At 42.3% G+C, this 23,061-nt stretch overlaps 1 protein-coding gene across 1 annotated transcript in view; it reads right to left on the bottom strand.

Annotated features, from left to right (window-relative positions):
* Nucleotides 1–773: 773 nt before the first annotated feature.
* Nucleotides 774–23,061, bottom strand: part of sema3fa (sema domain, immunoglobulin domain (Ig), short basic domain, secreted, (semaphorin) 3Fa) — a 66,738-nt gene continuing 44,450 nt past the window's right edge. The window contains exons 3-19 of the mRNA XM_018756760.2: nucleotides 22,885–23,045; nucleotides 22,508–22,570; nucleotides 21,264–21,383; nucleotides 19,074–19,163; nucleotides 17,583–17,676; nucleotides 16,532–16,651; nucleotides 15,259–15,398; nucleotides 14,000–14,114; nucleotides 8,377–8,446; nucleotides 7,267–7,411; nucleotides 6,428–6,650; nucleotides 4,633–4,721; nucleotides 4,157–4,198; nucleotides 3,624–3,781; nucleotides 3,189–3,256; nucleotides 2,827–2,960; nucleotides 774–1,466 (exon numbers count right to left, since the gene is read on the bottom strand). Coding sequence (XP_018612276.1) covers nucleotides 1,023–1,466; nucleotides 2,827–2,960; nucleotides 3,189–3,256; nucleotides 3,624–3,781; nucleotides 4,157–4,198; nucleotides 4,633–4,721; nucleotides 6,428–6,650; nucleotides 7,267–7,411; nucleotides 8,377–8,446; nucleotides 14,000–14,114; nucleotides 15,259–15,398; nucleotides 16,532–16,651; nucleotides 17,583–17,676; nucleotides 19,074–19,163; nucleotides 21,264–21,383; nucleotides 22,508–22,570; nucleotides 22,885–23,045 — 2,276 coding nt within the window. The 3' untranslated portion in view covers nucleotides 774–1,022. The remainder of the gene's footprint in view (nucleotides 1,467–2,826; nucleotides 2,961–3,188; nucleotides 3,257–3,623; nucleotides 3,782–4,156; nucleotides 4,199–4,632; nucleotides 4,722–6,427; nucleotides 6,651–7,266; nucleotides 7,412–8,376; nucleotides 8,447–13,999; nucleotides 14,115–15,258; nucleotides 15,399–16,531; nucleotides 16,652–17,582; nucleotides 17,677–19,073; nucleotides 19,164–21,263; nucleotides 21,384–22,507; nucleotides 22,571–22,884; nucleotides 23,046–23,061) is intronic.

Here is a 23,061-nt window from a genome sequence, read left to right as displayed (position 1 = left end):
AGCAGCTGATCTGACTTAAGCTTTAATGTTCTCACAGGTACAATATTGCAAAGTAATACATATAAACGACAGAAATGATAAATTCATTACAGTTTGATTTGGAAGCAAGTAGGCTCACAAATGTAAAAGCAACATAAGAGTCAAACAGTGGACACTAAAGGTAGATAAGACATGTTCAGTAGAGAACACATAAGAGACATATCCCCCATCAATATGTGGAAGAAACGTGGGGTTTCGGTTTCGTTTGGTTCTGTTGGGTGAGAGGATTTATGCGCTTGGACACATGTGGAGACGTGTGGATACATGTGAAACGTGAAATTACCGCCTTTCCCAGAGACTTAACCTAAGTGGTCGCTGCTGTTTGACCTAAAATACAAAACTCAGAGTGACAGCAACAGGGTGAGAACCGGTCCTTCAATCGCTGCATCTCAACAGCTCCTCCACCAATTTTTTTAGGTTTCCCTTTTGACCCTCTAGGTCAGCAGAGCATTACTTGATTTGTAAAGTAGCCCTAGGACATGCAGACCAACTGTCAGTCACAGCAACAGGGGAAGGGTGACAAACAGGCATAAGTGAGGCAACTTAAGCCATAACTAAATGTACCACCTGCAGCCTAAACTTGACTTACTGTGGTTTTCCAATGACAAAAAAGTATTTCAATTTTTTATATTGCAGAAAATCTTTCAAAGTAACATGGCTGAAAACTTGTGGTATTTCTGTATAATAATAATAATAATAATAATAATAATAATAATAATAATAATTTGCCCCAAGGGTACCTATACACAAAGATCCTTTTCCTATTTTAGAACAAAGAAATCCACAGAATCATACTATGTACAACCTACAATAAATACTGTATTTTAACATTCTCTCAATGTTAAAAGGAACCTCTGTGTGTCTGATTTAGGTTGTTCTGTACTCGTTTCTCTTCCGCGTCTTTTTTGAAGGACTGAGTTTTCCCTATTTGAGTCTTTGCCATGGAAGGTGATTTTGATGTTTTTGGCATGTTTTTAGTGTGTTCATGTCTCCTGTGCCCAGCTGTGGCCCCCGTGATTCCGGCGGTTGCGTGATTTCTTCTGCTCCTTCAGCTCCTTCAGGTCCTTCCCTTTGATGCTGCTCATCATGGGGTCCACGGGGCCAACGTTGCCCAGCTGCCAGTAGTCCAGGCAGTACTGATTGATGAGGCCCATTTCAGGCTGGCTAAGGATGGTCAGGAGGTCCTTGTACTGGCCTGCATTGGGCGTCCATGGGCTGGGGGGCAGAGGGGGAAGGATCGGCCAGCCTATCTCCACCAGTACACTGTTGACGGCCCGGCTGGAGAGCACCACCAGCTGCAGCTTCACTAGAGTGTGCTTGAAATTCTTCTCGGTGGAGGTGCACTGGTACACGCCCCCATCGGAGAGCTGCAGCGAACGCAGGAGCAGGCCCTGGTCTGTCCTCAGCACCCGTCCATCTGACCGCATCTGTGCAGGAGGACGAGAGTGCTCTGGTGGTTAGGGATCGATTTCCAGACACGAGGGTGGTCTAGGGAGATTCAAATCTAGGGACGCTGCTGTTGTTCCCTTTTACAAACAACCTGAAATGCTCTGTTTAAACGCAGCCGTATCTTAATTCATGTGTGTACTGTAATTGTCAGTTTCATTTTTGCTATGACTGTGATGCCTTGATTTCTTGAAGTCCCTGGAAGTAATTTTCTAGGAGCAAGAACCCAACAAAACAGGAAGAAAATCTTTCCACTGAAGATGTTAGTTATCAATTATAGGGCTTCAATTATAGGGTTTTATTGACTTGGTGCGTGTAGCACGCAGCGTGTGGTCAGTTCATGGGAGCGAGCAGGCGAGATGAAGTGGACTTATGGGAGTTTTTATTCCAGAATAGAACAACTGTGCAAAAATAATAAATTATAAGACAGGCACGTCGGGCAGCACTGACATCTGTACCAAGACAAACTCTGCAGTGTGATGGCTTCAGTTCTCTCACTGTCCTTTTAAACAGAGCTATCGTACCAGACCCGCATCAGCCAAATGTGGCCAGTGATTCCGGAGGCGGGCATGACTCCGCGCTGTCTGCCGCAGGATGTTATTCAGTCTTATTTTCACGTACCAATAAAATGTTCCCCAAAATCACCCTGTCCGGTTGTCAGACAATTTTTCCAAAAACGGCAATAATGAAGGCAAAACAGCAGAACTTCTTACTTGAGCTAATTTCTCTTGTTTTGTGTCTAGAGTTGTTTATTATGTGGGGATTATGTGCTTGTCTCCTAACAGACGATCAGTATTACAGCACAGTGAGACTCGGTGAAAAGGGCTTCTGACATTCCTGTATACGGGGTCATCCAGGGACAGGAAGATGATACATGAGAAGCCAGTTTCCTTCACGTAAAAAGATGGAATTTTATATCCTGAAGATGACGCTTTGAACAAGTCACATAGCTGCCAGATCCTTCCCTGAAACTTAAACATAGCTCTTGCCTCCAGCCTCCAGCTTCCACCTGGGTCAACCCACCCAGAGATTCCACTGGATGTGACTGCTAAACACCAGAAGGTAATTGAAGGATGCTATTAAGTGGCTGCTTACATGTTTGTTAAATCTAGAAACAGGGGATTATGCAATGGGGCCTTTCACAAAATGAAGAGAAAGTTCAGGAATCAAAAAAGATCAATCTTTGTATTGCGGTGTTTATTCTGGAGCTGTAGTCATGATATGATATGATATGATATGATATGATATGATGTTTCTCTGCACGGTGACTGAGAGGGGACAAACTGTGCCTGTAAAACAGCAGCACAGTGTGATAGTGTGACAGACCAAAATGATGCCCACCTCTTTCCTCCTGTCACTGTTCTCCTTCTGCAGGTGCCACTTGATGGACACATGGGGTGACCGTGCCTGGCATTCCAGGAACGCGCTGCTGCCCTCCACACCATACTGCACCGCTTCCACTGTGTTCTTGTTGGCTGGAGCAGACACAGCACCTTGGAAATGATGACCTCACTCTTATGTGGCACACACACACCCTTCTCCCACACCTTCATCTGACAAACCCTTTCCTTACAATGATACCGTGAGAGAGGGTGAGTGGATTTAATGACAAAAACTGCCGTCATGTCAGCATAAAATAAAACAAATGGCAAAAGGCCAGCTTTCATGCGAAATGCAGATGATAAGACGCCCACAAGACTCACCATTGGAGTTGTAACCTCTGCACTGTCGGATTGGGTTGCCGTACTTTACATCCTGCCGCCGGCTGCGTCTGCAGGGATTGCGTAAACATTACCCATAAATTCCTTAATTACTCCAAGTAATTTATTTCCATCATGATAAAATGTGTGAAACATGCGGACTGTTGCTCATGTGCCAGTACAGATTTCAATCTCAGAGAGGAGCTACAACTTTTAGTCTAGATATTTTGGCATGCACTGAAGCCACAGAACTCTGGCTAATGCAATCACTTGGCCATTACCTTAGTGAACATTCAGAGCATGCGGTTTTAAATGTCGCCAAATTACATAGAATCAGCAGCTTTCCTGGGATTTGAGCTACCTATGGGTCACCAACAGGGTGTTTCACCTGTTGCCTATACATTGAGACTCAGCCAGACGGACACAGGGGCATCTCACCTCTTCTGTGATGCAGAGTAGCGTGAACAGGACTTTCCATCCCAGGCGCAGTAGGGGTCCCGGGCCAGGCAGCAGTCAGCGCAGGCCTGGCCATACACATCACACCGGTGGAGGGCCAGGTGTGTCACACCTGTCACTGAGCTCACATAGAGCTGTTGCTGAAGAAGGAGAACACAGACCAGGGAACCAGACATGAGTGAATTTCTCTTTCTGGTTTACAAAATGCTGTTATTTATTATGATAAAGACAGATTTATTCTATTAAATCTTGGAGCACTTAATGTTCAATGCCTTTTCCAAAGTATTATTGAATGAGACATGTTTTAAATTACGGGAAAAATATGCCTAGGTTGTGACTTAGTTGTGGACCAGAGCCAAAGAAAAGCCAAAGAAAGTGCCGTTTCCATTTACATTTGGGTGTATCATAAAAAAATCCAGGCTGTACGAAGCAAAATATATGAAATGACTTAGGTATGTTTATTTCTTCACTTTGTCAGCTGCAGAACATGAGACATACAAACATCAAGAACTAACCCTTTTGGATGAAATTTTCATCGTTGTGATTGGAGTTGGAACCTATCATATGGGAGAAAGAAATCAGTGACTTGGAGCACTAACTTCTATTTCTCTTAGGGACATCAATTTCACAAGGGACACACAAAATAACTGAGTTAAAAGTTAAAGCAACTTAAAACGAGAGAGGAAAAAAAATGTTTTTTTTCTACAAAGGAAATCTTCTGACATACGGATATGGTTGAGGACTCAATAAATTTTATTTATTGCCCAATAAATTTACTTTTTAAACTCTAATGGCGGGTATACTTGGATGACATATGCTGACATACTTTGGTTACACAAAGAAAAATAATGTATTATTTAAATGAAAGGCATATTGCCAGTAAGGCCACACAAACTAAGTTTTGCATTCTTGAGTAAGTAAGAACATTATTAAAATAAAAGAAACAAAGCCAAAGAAAGAGATGAAAAAAGAAGAAAGAGCCCGTTCTCACCTTGAACACCTCTACTTCCTCCAGGACCAGCTCCTCAGTCCTGAGGTCATCTCTAGGCAGGACGATCACCTTTTGAACAGTTCCCCGATCTGTAAACCAGCACCAAAATTTAGATCGTTCATTTCTTTCATTCCTCACTGTCCTTTATGAACTTGTGCCACCGAAGAGTACTTGACTGTACTGGGACAGCTGGTAGTGTAGTGGTTAGAACTGCTGCCTTTGGACTCCGTGGATCCAGCTTCAAATCCCACCTTGAATTGTAGTAGCCTTGGGCAAGATACCCACCCTAAATTAGTCCAGTAAGATTACCCAGCTGTTTAAATGGGTAAATAACTGTAAGTATCTTAACACTGTAAGTTGCTTTGGAGAAAAGCATCAGGTAAATGAATAAATTTAGTGTACTGTAACAACTACAGTACCCTATATTTACCTAAGGATATTGGGGCTTCAATTATGGCAGTATTTCCAAAATCCACGTTCTGTCTGAGAGCCAGAAAACACATGTTGAATGCAACTAGAGAAGATATGTATATCCTGGAACAGTGATGTTATTGTACTTTACCCTCTTAGAGATGCAAAGAGGAGACAAGAGAAGACATTTATCTCAACGTAGGCCCCGGTGTCCTGAAGCTCTTACTTTTAATAAGTGGCATAAATGAAAGCAGTCTGGGTTAAGAAGGCATGCTGAAATCGAGTGTGGAACTTATTTCCTGTCTTGAAAAAGTTTTATCTTGGCGGAGACACACTTCTAAGAGGCTGCAGTGAGTGGTGTTTCCAGGCGTCCTCATCGCTCCGCACGAGTCATGCCGTTCCACCCCTGCACCCCCCACCACCCCAATTCAAGTTTTGCCATTTTACTGGAGAGCCAACAAGAAGACAGGGTCTGTCTAGCTGTGATTTAAGTCCACACACAATGAAAGATGTTTGGGTTTCAGGAGTTCCTGGGTGATTTGCCCGTCCCACCCACAGATACCACGGGACAATTAGCTGCTGCCTCAGGCAAACACAGAGGCGGAAGCTCTTCTCACAGCTCGACTCACTGAATGGGAGATTAGGCAGCTTGTGATGTTATCACCTGTCTATTAAGATCACATTTCCAGATTTGGAAAACTAAGGCACTGGCTGCAATGCTCCTCCACTGTATAATGTCCTTTCCCCAAACCTTACACTGTTATTCACCTTGGACAAAAAGGTCTACTAAATTAAAAAAAAATAAAGCTAATAATAATTATTTGTCACTAGAGTTCGTCCTTTTTGGCACTTTGAATGATTGAGGACACATCTGTTTGGAAGTGGTCAAAAAATCTGGAATGTGGCATCCTGGCTTTACTCTATTGGCAAGATGAATTTTTAAATAGCTGAAACCCACTGAGGACACCCATTGGGGTTCTGTCATCTACGAACAAACTCCTCTCAGAAATAATTTAATTGACCACCTGCTTAAGTCCTTGTTTGTTGTACAGCATACAGTTTTTTTAGGCATTCCATGGTGATGAGTTTCCACACACACACTGTCTGAAGCCACTTGTCCCAAACGGGGTTGTGGCAAACCAGAGCCTAACCCGTAAACACCGGGGCAAGGCTGGAGGCGGAGGGGACACACCCAGGACGGGACGCCAGTCCATCGCAAGGCACCTCAAACAGGACCTGAACCCCAGACCCACCAGAGAGCGGGGCCCAGCCAAACCCGCCATGCCACCGCACCCCCCGCGTGATGACTTTTTTTATCTGCATGATCTTCACCACACGGAACCAAGAAACAGAGTGTCGAGGGGGAGATGCAATGCATGCCTACCTGTCCCTAGGAAGAGCACCTCGTAGCTTCCATCAGCAGCTGTCACCTGGTCCACGGTGATGGTGGTGAACTCGTAGTCCACGTTGGTCCTCACCACCAGAGGGCGCTTGTGCACCGGGTACACTGCATTATACATGGTGGGGTGGTTGCGCATGAAGTTGATGACTTCGTCTGGGTAATCCTTGGTGGACTTCATGTTTGGCGTGAAGGTCCCTCCGGGACACTGTGGATTAGAACAATAGGCGTTTGGTCAAGGAAACAGGATCTCTGAATAAGCCTATCCTAATGGCTACAAATTTCCAAATCTGTGCCCAGGGCTGTACTCCTCAGTAACCATGGTGCTTCTCACAGCACTGCTCAACTGCCTTTTCTAGCTAAGATGCATCTGACAGATCACTCTTCCCTGCTAATGATGGGTGTGGACTCTGGTACTCAGATTACTGGATCAAGGAGCGAATTCTGCAGTTTTCGCTTTAGCTATGACTCACATGACAGAAGAGGAAAGAAAAACAAACTGTAAAGGTTCCCACGTTGCAGAAACATTTCAGAAACAATGCCCTTTACCGTGTGTGAATGCCAAGCAATATCTGGCAGCGGGCAATATTTAACTATCTCTTCATTTTTCTTCTATACAGTATATGTGACCGTAAGGAACCAGTCCGCAGATATCACTTTGTTCAAATACTGTGCGGTGAAACTTAATTTCTGAGGCCATTTAGGTTAAGACATTGCAAGGACTCTGAAATCAGCGCAAAAATAGGTTGTGATGAGGTGTGTGGGTTGGGGTGAAAAGATGGCTCTGTGTGTGGAGAAGGGAAACCTGTGAGGTTACCACATACCGTTCCTGGTCTGGGGTACGGGATTTTCCCAGTGTAGGCCACCCACTGGTAGTTGGGTCCCTCCTTGTGAGCGAAGGGCCCGTTGAAGACCATGCGAATGTCGGCCATGGAGTAGACACATACTGCTGAACCCTTGAACACTGACCTAGGGAAAGAGAATGGGAGGGGTTGGACCTTTAGAAAGGTAAGAACTCAGCAGACTGTACACTTAACTGTGGGTCAATGACTTGAAAAATGTGTTCTTTTTTCTCGACTGCTCACCCAGGTGGTTTTACAGACACAGATTATATCAAGTCCTAGACTAAATTATACCTTCATTAGGTATTCTCGGGCTGTGCATAACCAGTGTCGAGAAAATCAGCTCTCAATCTCTCATCCTGAAATTAAGATGCTCATCTTATTAATGTTGTCTAAATGCACTATTGCATCTGAGGAGTCTTAATAATGCCTTCTTGCAAAGCGGTACTTTTAATTTTCACCACGAAACATGATTTCAGTACCCGTCTTCAAATTCTGAATGAGAATTGAAGCCATCGCTATGATTTAATCTGCCTTCAGGAACAAGAGTGAAACACTGCTGACAGACAGAAATGCACACTAGTAATTGCAGTTGGACCCACAAGGTTATCGCATGAGAATTAATTCTCCATCTCTATTTGAACAGATCCGTTTCTGTGACTGAAGTGGCAGCTGCAAGTTTTCCTTGAATTGTATGGGGATCTGAAGGCTATTATAGCTCTTGACAGATGGCCTGTTATCAAAATCCATCAAAAGGGAATAAGGGTTCACAGGCTACTTTACAGGAAACACAATTCATCTGGGTTTGGACTGACTTCCGTGTCTCCTGCTGCGGAGACTCTACGTAATACTCCATCCATCTGAAGTATCATGGCGCGCTGCACTTGAAAAAACATTTCAGTAGGAGAGAGACATAATGCTCCTCGGGCAGGCTGACCTTCATGCAAACGGAGTGTAATGCACAAAAAAAAAAAGAGCGAAACCCAGACACTTGGCACAAATGAGCTCTTGTGTATTGAATGCTTCCTGCACGTGAACCCCAGACAGGGCAAGGGCTCGGTGGAGGTCTGTGGAGATGCAGGAATCACTCACCCTGACACTGAGAACACTCCGTAGATGACAGGATTCCTTGTGTCCTGTGTCTGTTGTATAAAGACATCGCCTGCAAGTCAGAAAAAGACATAAATTCCCACGATTATTACTGTTGTTATTTTAAATGTTAAATATAATAGTAATAAGAATATCTTTCTCACTCACACACACAAACACACAAACACACACACACATACACACACTGGCTGAAGCCACTTGTCACAAGTGGGGATCGCAGAGAGCCGGAGACTAACCCAGCAGCATGGGGTGTAAGGCTGGAGGGGGAGGGGACACACTCAGGACGGGACGCCAGTCCATCACAAGGCACCCCGAGCAGGACTCAAAACCCAGACCCACCAGAGAGCAGAAGCCAGCCAAGCCTGCTGTGCCGCCACGCCCCCATGCCCCCCAATAATATTATGAATATTATTCTAAATTTGTTAATCCTCCATTACTCCATCAGTGACATTTTTAATGGATATTACAGATGATCAGAAAGGCCAAATCTCTTTTAAAATTCAGAAAAGATGCAAAATGCATTTCTTTCAGACCCACTCCTCTCCTGACCTCCTAACCGCTCCATGAAGTTGCCTTTGTACTTCTGATCACTTCTATAGGCAGCTACTCATGTAATGTGCACCAACAGAAATAGCGTTATTGGACTTCGTCACTGTTCTGTGACTGGTGCATCTTTGCATCTGTAACTCTTTGCATGTTGCATTATGCACTTTTCTTTACTCTGTCTTTTCACTAAATCATTAAATATAAAAGTACATGTGATGATTTCTTTCCATATGTAACAATGTGCATTTACTCAGGGAAATTAGGTTCAATTAAGTCCAATGGTCACAGCAACAATGCTTTTGAAACTAGGACTTATGAGCTGTGCTGACAAATCCCCTTTTTCATAATAATGATGGCATCGGATTACCGTTAGATACATGCCGCAAAACCACTCTAACAGAGTATTTTTCTCAGATGCTCTTACACCCCTCTAGGTCAAAGGAGAGAAAGCAAAAGATGAGGTAACTAAACCAACAGAAGAAAGAAAAAAGGGGAAATGCTGGGGTGGTTCCTTCCTCATGGAATGTTCCAAAGTCTGATCGTTCACAGGGAGCGACGATAGGAAGAGAAAGCCATCATACGCAAAGTGCCGCGATCCCGGGGGAAAGATATGCGAGTGTTGTGATGGATGAAGGAGGACTAAGGTCACATGAGCTGAACGAAAATACATGACATCATCGGGATCATCAATCTCAACACCAAGACACCCGTTTTAACCTGATTCTCACTGAAACTGTAAATTTGTGAATATACTCATGCCTTAGGAATTAAAAACCCAAGAGACTATATTTCTTGAATAAAACTACCAAGGAGAAAAAAACTGCTAAAACAATGAAGAATACACCCTGTGAACGGTATGCATTTACACTCGTAAAGGCTTTAGCAGAGTGACCTCCTCTGTGTTTCAAGGTTACTCGAATTATAAGCTGATGCTGAAGTGTGTGTGTGGGGAGTCTGCCCTGTTCCTTTACTGCAGGGGCACCTGGGACTTCTCCGAAGCCACAGCTGATGTAGAGCGTGATGGCGAGACACTTTCTCCTTCCTGTCGAAGGAGGGGGCAGGAAAAATCCTTTTGATTATAGCGGTTATGGGTCTCTCCAACCACAGAGCGGTCCCACATTGTACCTTTCAGAACATACACAGCTCCCATGTCTCAAAAGGGAACTTAAGGTTGATGAACAGTGGTGTAACAAGCATTTAATAGGAGCCACATGTTTCCCATGATTCTGGGTGCCAGATTAATTAGATATGGACTGTCCTACTGCTGCTGAAGTTATAGGGTATTAAAAACCTCTCAGAAGAATGAACTCCAGCCCAAAAACAAATACAAATGACATACAAAAAATGAGAAAAAGAATGCATTTAAATATATTACGTGTACGTAACTAAAGGAGCAGATGTGAAAAACGACCGTAAATTTCCTCAGGTCGCACGAGATATTTCACATACAAACCACAAAAGCGCATATCTAATGTGGCAAATGACTCTTTTGGGTTAGATAACCTTAGGATCACTTTATCACCTGTACAAATAATAATGCATGTATGAACAGAACACAAAGTAATCCAAAACTTTAAACTGAAAAAAAAAAGAAAAAAAAAACTATATCGCTTACAGTTATGACCTCGCACACTACATTGAAAATGGTCGTTTTTTTTTTTTTTTTTTTTTTTGGGCGGGTTCTTCCTTTTTTACATTTACTTTTACATCTATTCATTTAGCACATGCCTTTCTCCAAAGCGACGTTCACCTCACAGGAAATACAATGTGTGCATTATATCAAGAAGATAGCAAGAATACTGGTGGGTAATTTGTTAAATATGTCATCATTGGTTAGGATATGTGTTTTATATCCAGGGCACAAGAATGACAGGTGAAAGGCACAAAGATGGAGAAAAATTAACTTCTGGCAAACAGGGGAGAGATCCATAATGTACTGACGCCAGCCTGACAGCCCTTCTGGCTACAGACCGCTAAAAGGAAGGAAAAAAGAAAACCAACAGGAATGCGTTGCATCACTGACTCCTTTTTAGACCCTGCTTGGCATGCAATAACAAATTTCTTCCATAACAGATAATTATTATGAAATGATGGTATGATGTTAATTAGAACTATATTACTGCTGCAGTGTCATATGAGTGAAAACGTTACCTGAGTGTCGAACTATAAAAACCACGAGGTTGAAAGGTTAGCTGCAATGCTAAACAAAGATTAAATGTGTCTTGAAATAGTGATGTGGACAAATTGAAACCGGAATCTCAGTACCATTATTTTGCCGGTTTAAGCAGTGCAATGAGGCAAGGCATGCTCTCTGGGCCGGAACAGGACATTTCTTTAGGTATTATTTGAAGGCGTCATTTTTAAAGGGGGTTCATGCCGCTAGGTCTTGCGTCACTCGGAGTCTCAAGCCAGTAAAAACTCTTTTTGTGGGCTGTCCACGGTCAGGGTCTGCATCAGAGTGCTCTTGTGTCGGATGGGAAGCGGAGAGGCTGGCTGCAAAACTGCGGAAAGTGCCCCAGAGGTATCTCAGACAAGTGACAACACCTTCTGTGACCTTAGAAACAGAGACGCACGCTTGGGACGCGGTCATGCTGGAACAGTCACGTGTACAAAGAGAAAAAGAATGTGCTCTATTTCCCACCTTCTCCAAGGGCCACTTTTAAAAACACAAAAACTACAACCATAAAACCTGTGGAATTATAGGAATTAATTAATAAATAAACAATTTAAAATGTTTAAAAAAAAAAAAAAAAAATCAAATTTGGCTTCCCCATGCTTGTACATTACTGATGCCAGACTGAGAACTGCTAATACCCCCCGGTTTCCTTGAAAGAAAGACAAAATAAAGAAAGAATTTATTTCATTTGGAAGCAAGCCTATTCGTTCTCTCCCTCCTCACTCCCCGGGCACTTTTCAGGATGGGGCTAGTTTTCACTCCCGTTGCCTGCCACGGCTGCCCCGACACAGTCTGCCTGGCTGTCTGAATCTGCTCCTCTCTCACCCTGGCCCCCTACTGACTCATTTTTCTCCAGCCTTTGTGGTCCTTCCTGGCAGGAGTTATCATGTTGAGAATTAACCCCTCAGTGGCTGTTGGCTATCTAGATAAATGACTTTAGTTCATTCATCTTTCCATGACTGGGTAAATCCTTGCTCACTTTAGGCAATCTAGTTTAGGTTTACACATCACCTTAAGCTATTTACACACTTACACATAAACCAAGTTAACAGTAATACCTCTGCAACCATTTAATCTTATTTGCTCAGTCGAGTAAATCCTAACCCTACTGACCTAACCTCTGACCTTTATAATTCCTTATAGGCAGAGCTGTGCTCAGTCAGTGTGAGCCTATGGAAAAAAAAAAAACACATACAATGTGAATATGGGCTAAGTGTCAAGTATTGCTGTGTCAGCTAGTTCTGATGGACAGCTATGCGTTGTGGTTTCGCTTTTTTGTTTCTGGAACTTGTCTTACAGCAGCCAACACAGTTATAATCCTGTCTTCAGACCATCATGGTGGTGATAGACAACTGTCAGATGAGTACTGTATGTCTGCACTCGCCCAGCAGGACTAAGGTGAGCCATCAGCTCTTGATTAGGGGAAGGGTGGAAGGAGTTGGGACCTGCGATTCCTATGCTATCTGGGCACCATCCTCCCACCTTTTGGCTACTCATGAGTTGATCCACATTTTGGCAGCATGCCCAGGTAAACCAAGTCCTTTCAGGCCTGCCACATTAATTCAGGGCCCTCAATGGAACCATTTCCCGGGAAGTGTGCTAGTTATAATGTTCTGACAGTAGGAGCAGTCAGAGTTGTTAGAAAGCAGAAAGCCAAGTGGTATAAGGTGCAAAATAGACTGTCCAAGAACACAGCAGTTTTTCCATTACACATTCTGGCTTTGCACCCGTTTGCCAGGATGTTGCCATTCTGGGAAGGAGGAAGCAAGCATTCATTTTGTACCTACTTTCAGAGAACTGAAATACATTTATTCATTTAGCAGATGTTTTTCTCCAAAGCGACGTACATCTCATAGAAAATACAATTTGTGCTTTACATTAGGAGAAATAGAAATAACTGTAGACACGTGATTCATAAATACAGTTAGTTTCCTTCACCATATGCACCGATGTTCATCACTCAAGTAGCTGCATGAAACTTAACCAGAATATTGAAGATTCCTAATCACCTTCCTAGTAGTTTTTTTTGAGATACATATAAACATTTACGTTACATTGCAAGGGGTGGCGCAGCGGGTTTTGCCGGGTCCTGCTCTCTAGTGGGTCTGGGGTTTGAGTCCCACTTGGGGTGCCTTGTGAGAGACTGGCGTCCCATCCTGGGTGTGCCCCCTCCCCCTCCAGCCTTACACCCTGTATTGTCGGGTTAGGCTCCGGCTTGCCACAACCCTACTTGGGACGAGCAGTTTCAGCCTGTGTTACATTACAGGAGTGGCTCTGTAAAGGACTGATCTGAGCATGATCATGAACAATTATACCTTACGTGAACTTAAGAAATCACTGGTGAAGTGAGTCTGGAAGAGACAAGTTTTCAGACCCATTTTAAATGTGGACAAAGATTCAGCAGTTTTGAGCAAGAGGGGGAGAGGTCGTTCCACCACAACGGAGCCAGAACTGAGAACCTTGGTGCTTTACTTTTCGTGAGTGGGACCACTGATTTCCTGTGGGATGATACTGGACTCTAGTATTAGTTTCTCACAGAAAAAGAGAAACCCCTCTAAAAAACAAAACTTGATTTTATGTAAAGTTGTTCTGTTCGCGGAATGGATGGTAAATGGCAAAACTTGGAGAGAAGAATCCTGTTCGGCAGCAATAGCAATGCATATATTTATGCTGTAGATTTTGGACAGAGGATTCCTGCAAAAGCAAGTCATGCAGAAGTACAAAGACATAATCTGGTTCACAGACCAAGTGAAGTTCATTTCACTTTCAGCCACACAGGGTAAGACTACTTTGAAGGATCATGTGCTGGCTGTCAGTGACAGTGCTGAATGTGGGATACAGAGGAAGGCCCTATATTGCCAGGACCAGGTAAAAAGGACTCACGCAGCTCGTCGAAGTGGGTCTCGACACCATCAGCTCCCGGCACGGAACAGATAAGCCGTGCCTTCAGAAACGTACTCCACTTGTTGACCAGACAACAATGGCCACCGTCATCATTCTGCAGGAAGGTGACACAGGGATGCATATGTCAAGTGAATGCCAACACCAGGCTGGGAGTAGCCATCAACATAAGGCTTGAAGCCAGGCAGAGGACACTGCATAATTCTGAGTTTTCTCACTAGTTGTAGACATCAAGCATAGTTCACCACTGTCATAGAGAGAAACGTGCAGCAGGAATAATGACTTGGTTTTTTATCAAAAATTTTCCACCACAGTGATTAAAATCATGGTGTATTATGTAAGTTTCGTGTGTATACTGTGTAAAAAAGTATACTGTACAATAGTAATTTTAACTAGCAAAAGGAAAATGTATGTTTTAGTTGATTCCATATTTAATATTAATTATTTAACAAGGGCCAAAGAGCTTTAAACTCAATTATTCAAGGTGAAGAGCCAGTGACCAGTGAAAAAGAATGAAATATTAGAGAATTCCCACCATTTCTGAGATTGAAGCTTATGAGCAAAGGGATGAAAATCAAGTTTGTGTTGACTGTTAGGCTGGATAAATCAGATATGTCACTGGAAAAATGCTGAAGTGTGACATATGGCAGTCGCAATCTCTCAGTTTATGTAACAGTACAAAGCATTTCCCTTTAGCTTGTTTTTCCTAGGACATTCATTTGTCACACTGGGAGGGGAGGAATTGGGTGGCTGTGTTTTCATTGTGATGTTGTAGTGAGTCACTGTATCTAGGGAAGGGTCACAGGGGCTGTTCTTGTACCATGGTCACTGTACCTTCCACACCAGCACCCTTAGAATTCAGATCTATTACCCATCTGGCAGATAGGTACTAGTGGTCAGAAGTTCAAAGTGGGTGGGAGATGATGTCTCTTCTTTGCTTGGTGACAAGCTTTACTACAGAGAACTCTTAGATAAATTTCAATATGTCTCTGACACCCAAACAATAACTGCAGTGCTACACCAAAGACAGAATGAAGGTTTATCTTATGTTTCAACATATGAGAATTCAAAGTTTCATTTAACAACATGTCTGATTTGACCAAGGAATAAATGATAATATATCTTATTATTGTGCACATGCAAATTTAGATTTTCATGTAACACTGTGTGTACAGTATATCTACTTCAAGGAGAACCAATGAGATGGAGCTTGAATTTGAGCCACCCATCCCAGAATTTACCAAACAGATCCGTCCAATACGAGACTGTGTCACGGGGCTCTGGCCCATGTCCGAAGCCTTTTCTCGGAAGAAAAAGTAGAGTTTGTCATCATTCTTCTCGGCACTGTCAGGGATGAGGTGTGCATGGACAAATGAGGGATCTGGAGGAAATACAAAGTGGGATGAGACACAGCGAAAAGAGTGAGCAGCAGTGTAAGATTATCACGAACGGAATCCAGCAGAACGCACAATCCTTGATGCAGAAATATGTCAAAAAGAAGGAACAAGACTGTCTCACAGTACTTTTATTCAAGGGTTCTGTGGCAGTGTTCTTAAGTTGTTTTGACTTTCAGTTGAACAATGATCATTTAAATAGGAAAATGTTTCTGAGAAATGGTCCAAAGGCTGTTCACCTTCAGCATTTCCACAGAGCTTTAAAGGTCTACAACTGCTTGTTTTTTTTTTTTTTATCAGGTTGGAACAATGATGACCAACATGGGTCTGGAAAGAAAGATCAAACAAACTGACCAGGATGCCCCACCTGCAGCATGGTTTAAAAATAAACTTCAAGATCAAGATGCACATGGAAAGCAATACCCTTAAATGACATCTGAAAGGGGTTCACTAGCACAGCACATGGGAAGTAGAACTCAGGTAGACGGGCTGGGAGGGGAAAAGGTTGGATAAAGAACTTAAGATTGGAGCCCACTCTGACCAAGTTTACAGTTTTAAAACCCCCTGATGGAAGGTTACCCACTCACAGTTGATCAGCTAAGAGAGCCATTGGCCAGGGTGTGTCCACTGTATACTATGTATAGCTCTTGTCCATGTTGCTATTTAAAAGTACTAGCATGGAAGCTTATGTATTACCATGCTATAATATCACTGTGAATGCTGATGAGACAGGTCTTTGAATCAGTTCAGGGACAACAGAGGTGAACAGTACTACAGTCAACTTATCCATGGTTAACTGCTTCAGTGCAAGGAGGGCATGCTGTGATTCAATCAAGCATTATTTATTTGATCTAAAACAACTTACACAATGTAAATTTTCACCTATTCTGAATTACATTCATTGCAATTTCATTTCAGCAATTTCCAGGTGAACCTGTCTAAGTGCATATGGGCTTAGCATTTGAACGTGTTAAGTGTTTATCCACATACTCTCTATAGAGATGCATTTCACTTGTGCGTACTATGATCATTTTTAAGATAGCATGTTTTAAAGGTCAAAGGTATCAGCTAGCTGAAAAAACCTAAAACCCAAGAAAATGAGACTGTTGCAAAGTTATACCATTTAACCATCTGGAGTTGTACTGGTCAGTCCGCATGGCAGTCTGCTTGCCCAGAGTTCGGAAAATAGCAGAATCTGTTCCCATGAAATCAATGTAAACTCCAGCATAGAGCTCACCATCTGCCAGAGAGAAGTAGAGAGAAAGAAGCAGAGACAGCTCAATGATCAGAAGGAACAAATCATCTTCATGACATGGGATCCTCACAGAGGAGCCAGCTTCTCTGTCCCTTTGATATCTAACCACTCACACCCTTGGCATAAATCCCTAAATGCAGCTACATTCTTGCAGGGTGTCATCACTGGGATTTCTGTCTCACACACACACACTCGTGGTGTACACTAAGGGACAGAAACTGAGCAGTACAAACAAGGATAGGCTGCCACTGAAACTAATGGACACAGCTAGGCAAGTTCTTCAAAAGGAAGTTACAGCTAATTGGGAGATAGGGCTTGAAAACACAAAAATAACTGAGAGTTCAAGACAACCATGGCAGAGATGAAAAGAAATGGTGAGATGACAAGAAAAGACAAAAACTATTATTTGAGATTCTGTACTGAAGGAGAGGCAGTTGTTTGCTGACCTTCTCTGCTATAGTCAAAGGCTATACAAGAGTTTTTTGGGTAGCCAGTGAGAAGGATAATCTGAATTAAAACCTGTATTCTTTAACAATTAATTTATATTACTTTAATCCCGCTGCTGTATCCTATTTTAGAAGATAAAGATAATGCTGTGTGATCCCCGGCAGTCCCTGAAATAAACCACTGACACTGATTGCAGTGGACAAGTGGCAGACTTCTTTCTACTCTTCTTGTTAGACTGTGTTGCCCCACCTTGTTTGACTGGATTGTGTTAATATGTCAAAGCCTAGTCTGCAGTTCTCAGGAATAAGAATGGATCAGATTTTAAGAGGATCCCAAGGTGTTCACTTCTGATGCTGCTGAGCATCCCAGGGAGGAACAGAAAACACAGAGCTTATTCAGGACAAATGGTTCACAATATAGCCCTCTGAGTCTCTAAAGGTACATATAATCCCAGACCTCTAGTACTCACTGATCAGTGCAGATACACTGTTGAGCTTTGGGTCATAGGGACATTTCCCCTTTCCAGAATCCAGTGTTTCTGGCTCCAGCCGGAAAATGTATTCCTGTGAAAAAAAAAAGAGAGCACAAAAAACCACCTGTCAGTCATTACCAAGCGATACCATAACAATAACAACTTCTGTCTGGAACTTCATAATATCTCTAGGCAGTCTGTGGAGAGAATATGCAGAGAAATGTGAGACAGAGACAAGGGCAAGGATTTTATCCACTTAAAAACTAGAAATGGACACCATTATTATGTTTAGGATACACTCCGTGGACTCTGGAAAAAATAGAGCGACGGGAGAAAAACTTGCAAAGTTTTTGCAATATTTGTTCTCCTCTCACACACATTCTTGGCTATATTGTGCTGGCATCTGAAAGCTGTTAATTAAATATTACTCAATGGGAAATAGAGGACTGATATATCTACACTAGCTGGGGAGCCTTAAGGAGTGGACATTAATATAAATAACAAGTATTAGGTTACAGGGATGAATTCTATTGACATACACCACAGCTTCAAAATAATCAATAATTACTCTTTGATCCATGCAAGAGATGCATCACCGTCCACCTTCGTATGTGAGAGTAGACGACTGTCTGCCAGACACTTCTTGGATATATCTCTCATGTTCGTTATTTGGTTTCAATCGGAATTTAATTAAAATTGACTTTGGGGGATCCCTCAGCCTTTGATGTTGCAGACACCGTAGTTCTTCTCCAGGCTTGACTGAATATTTGACCACACTGTCTGCAGATGACTCTCTGAACAACTAAACTGCAATGGAGATCACTGTCTGTCATGAAACAGAGGTGCCTCATAGGCTGTATGCACACTCTGGATAATAGCTAAAATCACATCTGACATTTCAACATGGATATGTTTTTGTTACATAAGAAATGTTTGGATTTGAACAACATCTGTGAGAACATCTAATTAACACAGGATTTCCATAAGATTAACAGATTATCCTTAAAGGTTATAATCTAGTATGAGCACATCAGGGGATACTGTTCTCACATTTATGTAGACTAACATGTAGTTCAAAGTGTGAAATGACTGTACAACTTTGGCTGTAATAAATTAGCCATGGAAAGAAAAGAATAAGAAGAGGGCTAATCAGAAAAAAGCATAGAGAAAAATTAAATAAAGCAAAGGAAAATCATTTCTAAACAGGAAAAATAAATCAATGGCAATGCACAGTTTGAAGATACAAGAAAAGAAGGTGATTGGTTTTGATTCGGGACGTTGTCCAACGAGTATATGTTAGGTAAAGCAGAAGTGATAAAGAGAAAGAAGAGAACCAGCGGCAAAGAGCTGCTTCCAATTGAGAGAAAGAGAGTGTCAGCTTCAAATGATAGAGGCTGAGAGTGCCAAACCCCCATTTCCTTCAGAACAAGAGTTCAGGGGCCACTAAGCTTGCCCAGGGTGGCCACCTGTTCCAAACCCACATCCCACCTCTGGTCCCATTGGCTTAACCGTTGTGGTGAAGTCCGCGGCACGGCTTGTCCGTCCTCCAGACTGAGGCATCTGCAGATGAAGAGCCGTCTAAAATAGAGGACATGACACACGTGGGTAATTACCACCTTCCTCTGACATGAGATGGCAACAGACAGAGGTAATCTGGCACAGACACCACTGTCCTTTTGACCAAGGCAGATTGCCTCAAGGAAAGAACATATCAATGAGAACGTTTTCTAATTGAGTCAAAAACCAAAGACAGTAATGCAACAGGAAACATGGAAATCATGATTCTGTGGAGCTGACTTCCACCACACTTGACCACAGATGTGTAACATCAGCAAAAAAGATCAGCAGAACCTTCTGTGTCTATAAGGTTGAAAGTGTTTTTCCCCTCTTATAAAAATGCTTTATGACAGCGAAGCTGGTCTTTGCTGAAACTTCTGGCCTTCTGGACAGAGATCATTTTTAAGCATCTCCATTGTCTTGGATGGAAGACTTGGTTTCCTGTCTGGATATAAGTTCTGTGTATTCACATTTCACATGCTGTCAGAACTTTTATTTCACAAGTATATAGACAAATAATGAGAAAAACGTCCATTTAAAATGAAGACAGTACGATACAAAATATATCATAACCACATGTCCATTGATAGAAAAGGTGATTCTTGATTTGTGAAAGCTGAAAGCACAGAATTCACTTATGTACTTTTTTGAGGTTTGTCTAGATGGCGGAAAAAGATACTAAACCCAGAGCTGGACTATTACTTTAGAAATAATAGGTGATCATAACCAGTGGATGTGCGGCAATGATGCTCTGCTGCATTAATATGGCAAAGTCATTTGACTCCACTGGCACCGAACTTGTAGAAACAGGTGCAAGTGATTAAAGAAAATGGGATCTCAAGCTAAAGCTAAAACTTCTGGAATTCTTACATCAGATCCTTTGCAAAGCAGCAACATCATAAGAAAAACTGTACTTTCTAACTAAATTATTTCCTTTCCCTTTTTGTTTTTCATTCACTACCTGGCAGACATTTGGGAAAAATATTTTTAATTAAGAAAAGAAAAGGAAAATAACAATGAAAACAAAAACTACTCAATGAAGAATACTGGAGTGAATCAGTGAGTTTAAGTACATAATACAAAGTAGGCATTAAGGACATTTGCTGCAATGGCACCCAAAAGGTGGTGAAGAGGGCAAGTAAAGGAAAATTTGAGGGGGAAGATGAGAGGACTTTGGTTTAATGTCTCTCACACGTGACCGTAATATACAGACTGGCAAGAGGACAAAGGAGAGAAGAAGAAAATGGAACAAGGAAGATGGTCTTCATTTAGTGCAGTAGAATTGCTGGTCTATAGTGTATTTGGCCTCCTCACAAGTATGGATTACTCTGAGGAAAGGAAACTAAGGATCAACTTAGGAGTAAAGGTAACAGAAGCAGTGCTGTAGAGAGAATCTTGTACTCAGCATCCTCCCCTGAACTTTCATCATTCCACCACAGTAGCAGAAACCTTGAAGTGTAAAAGAGAAGTACAGTGGGAAAGCTGGCATCTGGAAATCAGTAAAAAACCAATGACGTTATACCGTAGATCATCTCATACAATGACAACATAGAATCCTCAGCTTTCAGGTGTGTTACAGCAGACAAAATAGCAGGACGACAACGGACCTAAGCACGTCTGCTTGTGTCTTGCATGTCGTTTGATTAATGTTCATAACTGCTGCTCAAAAGATAGTTATTCTCAGAAAAGAAAGGAAATGTTTCTCACAGTCAGACAGTGTTTCAAAGATTACTTGATTCTATCATTTAAATTTGAATTTCCTACATGAGTGTTAACACTGAAAAATAAAATTCACGACGAGCAGAAGGCTACATATTACATGGAGAGAAATGCAGACTTATCCACTAGATGTCATTTGCTAAGGGGCCATAGATAGATACATCTTAGGGTTAAAAATGGGCTTCCTGTAAACTGTTTGTTAAACTTGTTTTCAAAGCTTTGTACATGTTAAATGTCCTTGTCATAAACATTGGGATTCTGCTCCAAGGACACCTTCCAGATGGCCGTGGCAGTCCTCCTACTGCAGATTCTGCGTCCTTTTGGAAGTTTAGCATTTACCTTTTTATGACAAAGTTCTTGGCGTAACTCAGTTTCAGTGTCGTCACACCCGACAGTGGTTACCTGGGCTTTACGTCCTCGGTTTACGTAGGTACAGACAGGATTGTAGGCCCCAGTTCCACAGACGTACAAGTGAGTACGATTCCATGGCTCAATCAGGCGAATGAAGTTCCCACATTCTCCCTAGGTGAAGAAAAAAACAGATTTTTCGTACTCAGTTGATATGCTGAGGCATTCCGGAAGAAATCAAGTTTTAAAACAGCTAAAACTATGTTCAGCTTTAAGTTCAGTAATCTGCTCCAACATTTTATTACTCTGCTGTAACACCGCAGAATCACAATTCTAGGACACTTGGACATTCTCACACTCACATTCGCAATGTAAATTTCAAGCAATTTATACTTTTAAACATTCCTTAGAAAGTTAGAAGGGCACTAAATCAGATCATGGACTTGCCAAAAACCTATTAACAGAAGATGTGCCACTGCTGAACCTAACACTGTATTCATCATTACAGTATTTAACATTCCAGATCTGTGTTTGTCTGGTTCCTGTTACCTGACTAGCACATGACTGTAAATTTAGTGCCCAAGTACCACATCTTAAAACAACAGTCTTGGATTATAATATACAGTTCATGCTAAGTGTAAATCTACTCAGTCGGAGAAATACTCAGATGCGCAACCCTTGACCCATATAATTTCTACATTTACCAGTTTCTGTAAGCAAATTTTCAGAATTCTGACAGCGAATAAGTTTAATGTATCAACAACATGCAATGTATAGCTTGCTAATTTAAGAAAAATAAATGAATAAAGAAGCATCATGTGATTCAGAAAACACTGAAGGTTACATGAAGTAGTGAGACCTGGTGAAATTCAATTAACATTCCATGTGTATAAACAGAGGCCCATAGTCCCAGTGTCAGCAGGGGAGTGTGGTCATTAAAAACTCCCCAGCACCGCTCTCTCCCAGGGTAGCATTTACAGCAGAGCACAGCTTCACCAGATGTGGCCTGTCGCCAGCTTGGCTACACTGAGGCCCCAAGGTGTATGAACCAAGTAAAGCAAGTGAGGAGGATTAAGGCCTTCTGCACATTTCCATACAGCTCGCTCATGTCAGAACATTCACACTTTTCTGTTCAATTTTCCCTGTATCTATCTCTTCACCACAAAGAGAATTTAAACCCCATTTTTTTCCTCCAGTAAAATCAACCTGGCACAAGGTGTAACAGGAGTTTCTGAAAAATGACAGCACATTATAAATAAATATTATTATGCACAAAATGGGTAATTAGACAAACTCACATTGGTGTCCTTTCCAGACAAAACACATTCCGTCTTCCTCTGCAAAGGCACAGGCCAGTGGATCTGTGATGGAGACAAAGTCATTCTGGAGCATTAGCACAAAGGCAGTTACAATCTTGCACTTGGCCCACATGAATTTGTTTTATGTGTCTTGGATTAGCTATACCATTATCCATCCAGTGTCTAATTAGTCCCTGAGGACCCATCACATCCAAAATGCTTTTCCACTGCTCACCACTATTTGCTTAGGGAAAAATGAATGGGGAACGTACAGGAGGTCACTCAGACAAGAAGGCAGACATCAACCAGTGTGTTGCCGGCTCTGACCCACGGCCAGTTTAACACCAGTGTGTGAGGGACTAAGGAAGGCCTCTTACTATGAGCGGCTCCTTGTTAATGTCATGCAGGTCCAGGGAGAGGATGTAGTCCTTGCTGCCGACATACATGCGGTCATGGTCCTCATCCATACGCAGGATGCGGTAGTCCGTGGTGTTGAGCAAGAAGGAGAAGTGGTGGGCTGTTCCAGTGGACTTCAGCTCTGGTAAATGCAAACA

This window comes from Scleropages formosus, chromosome 2 (genome assembly GCF_900964775.1).
Source record: "Scleropages formosus chromosome 2, fSclFor1.1, whole genome shotgun sequence".
In the NCBI taxonomy this organism is placed as follows: Eukaryota; Metazoa; Chordata; class Actinopteri; order Osteoglossiformes; family Osteoglossidae; genus Scleropages; species Scleropages formosus.
Note: the sequence above shows the minus strand (reverse complement) of the source record. Positions and strands in the feature narration are given on the sequence as shown.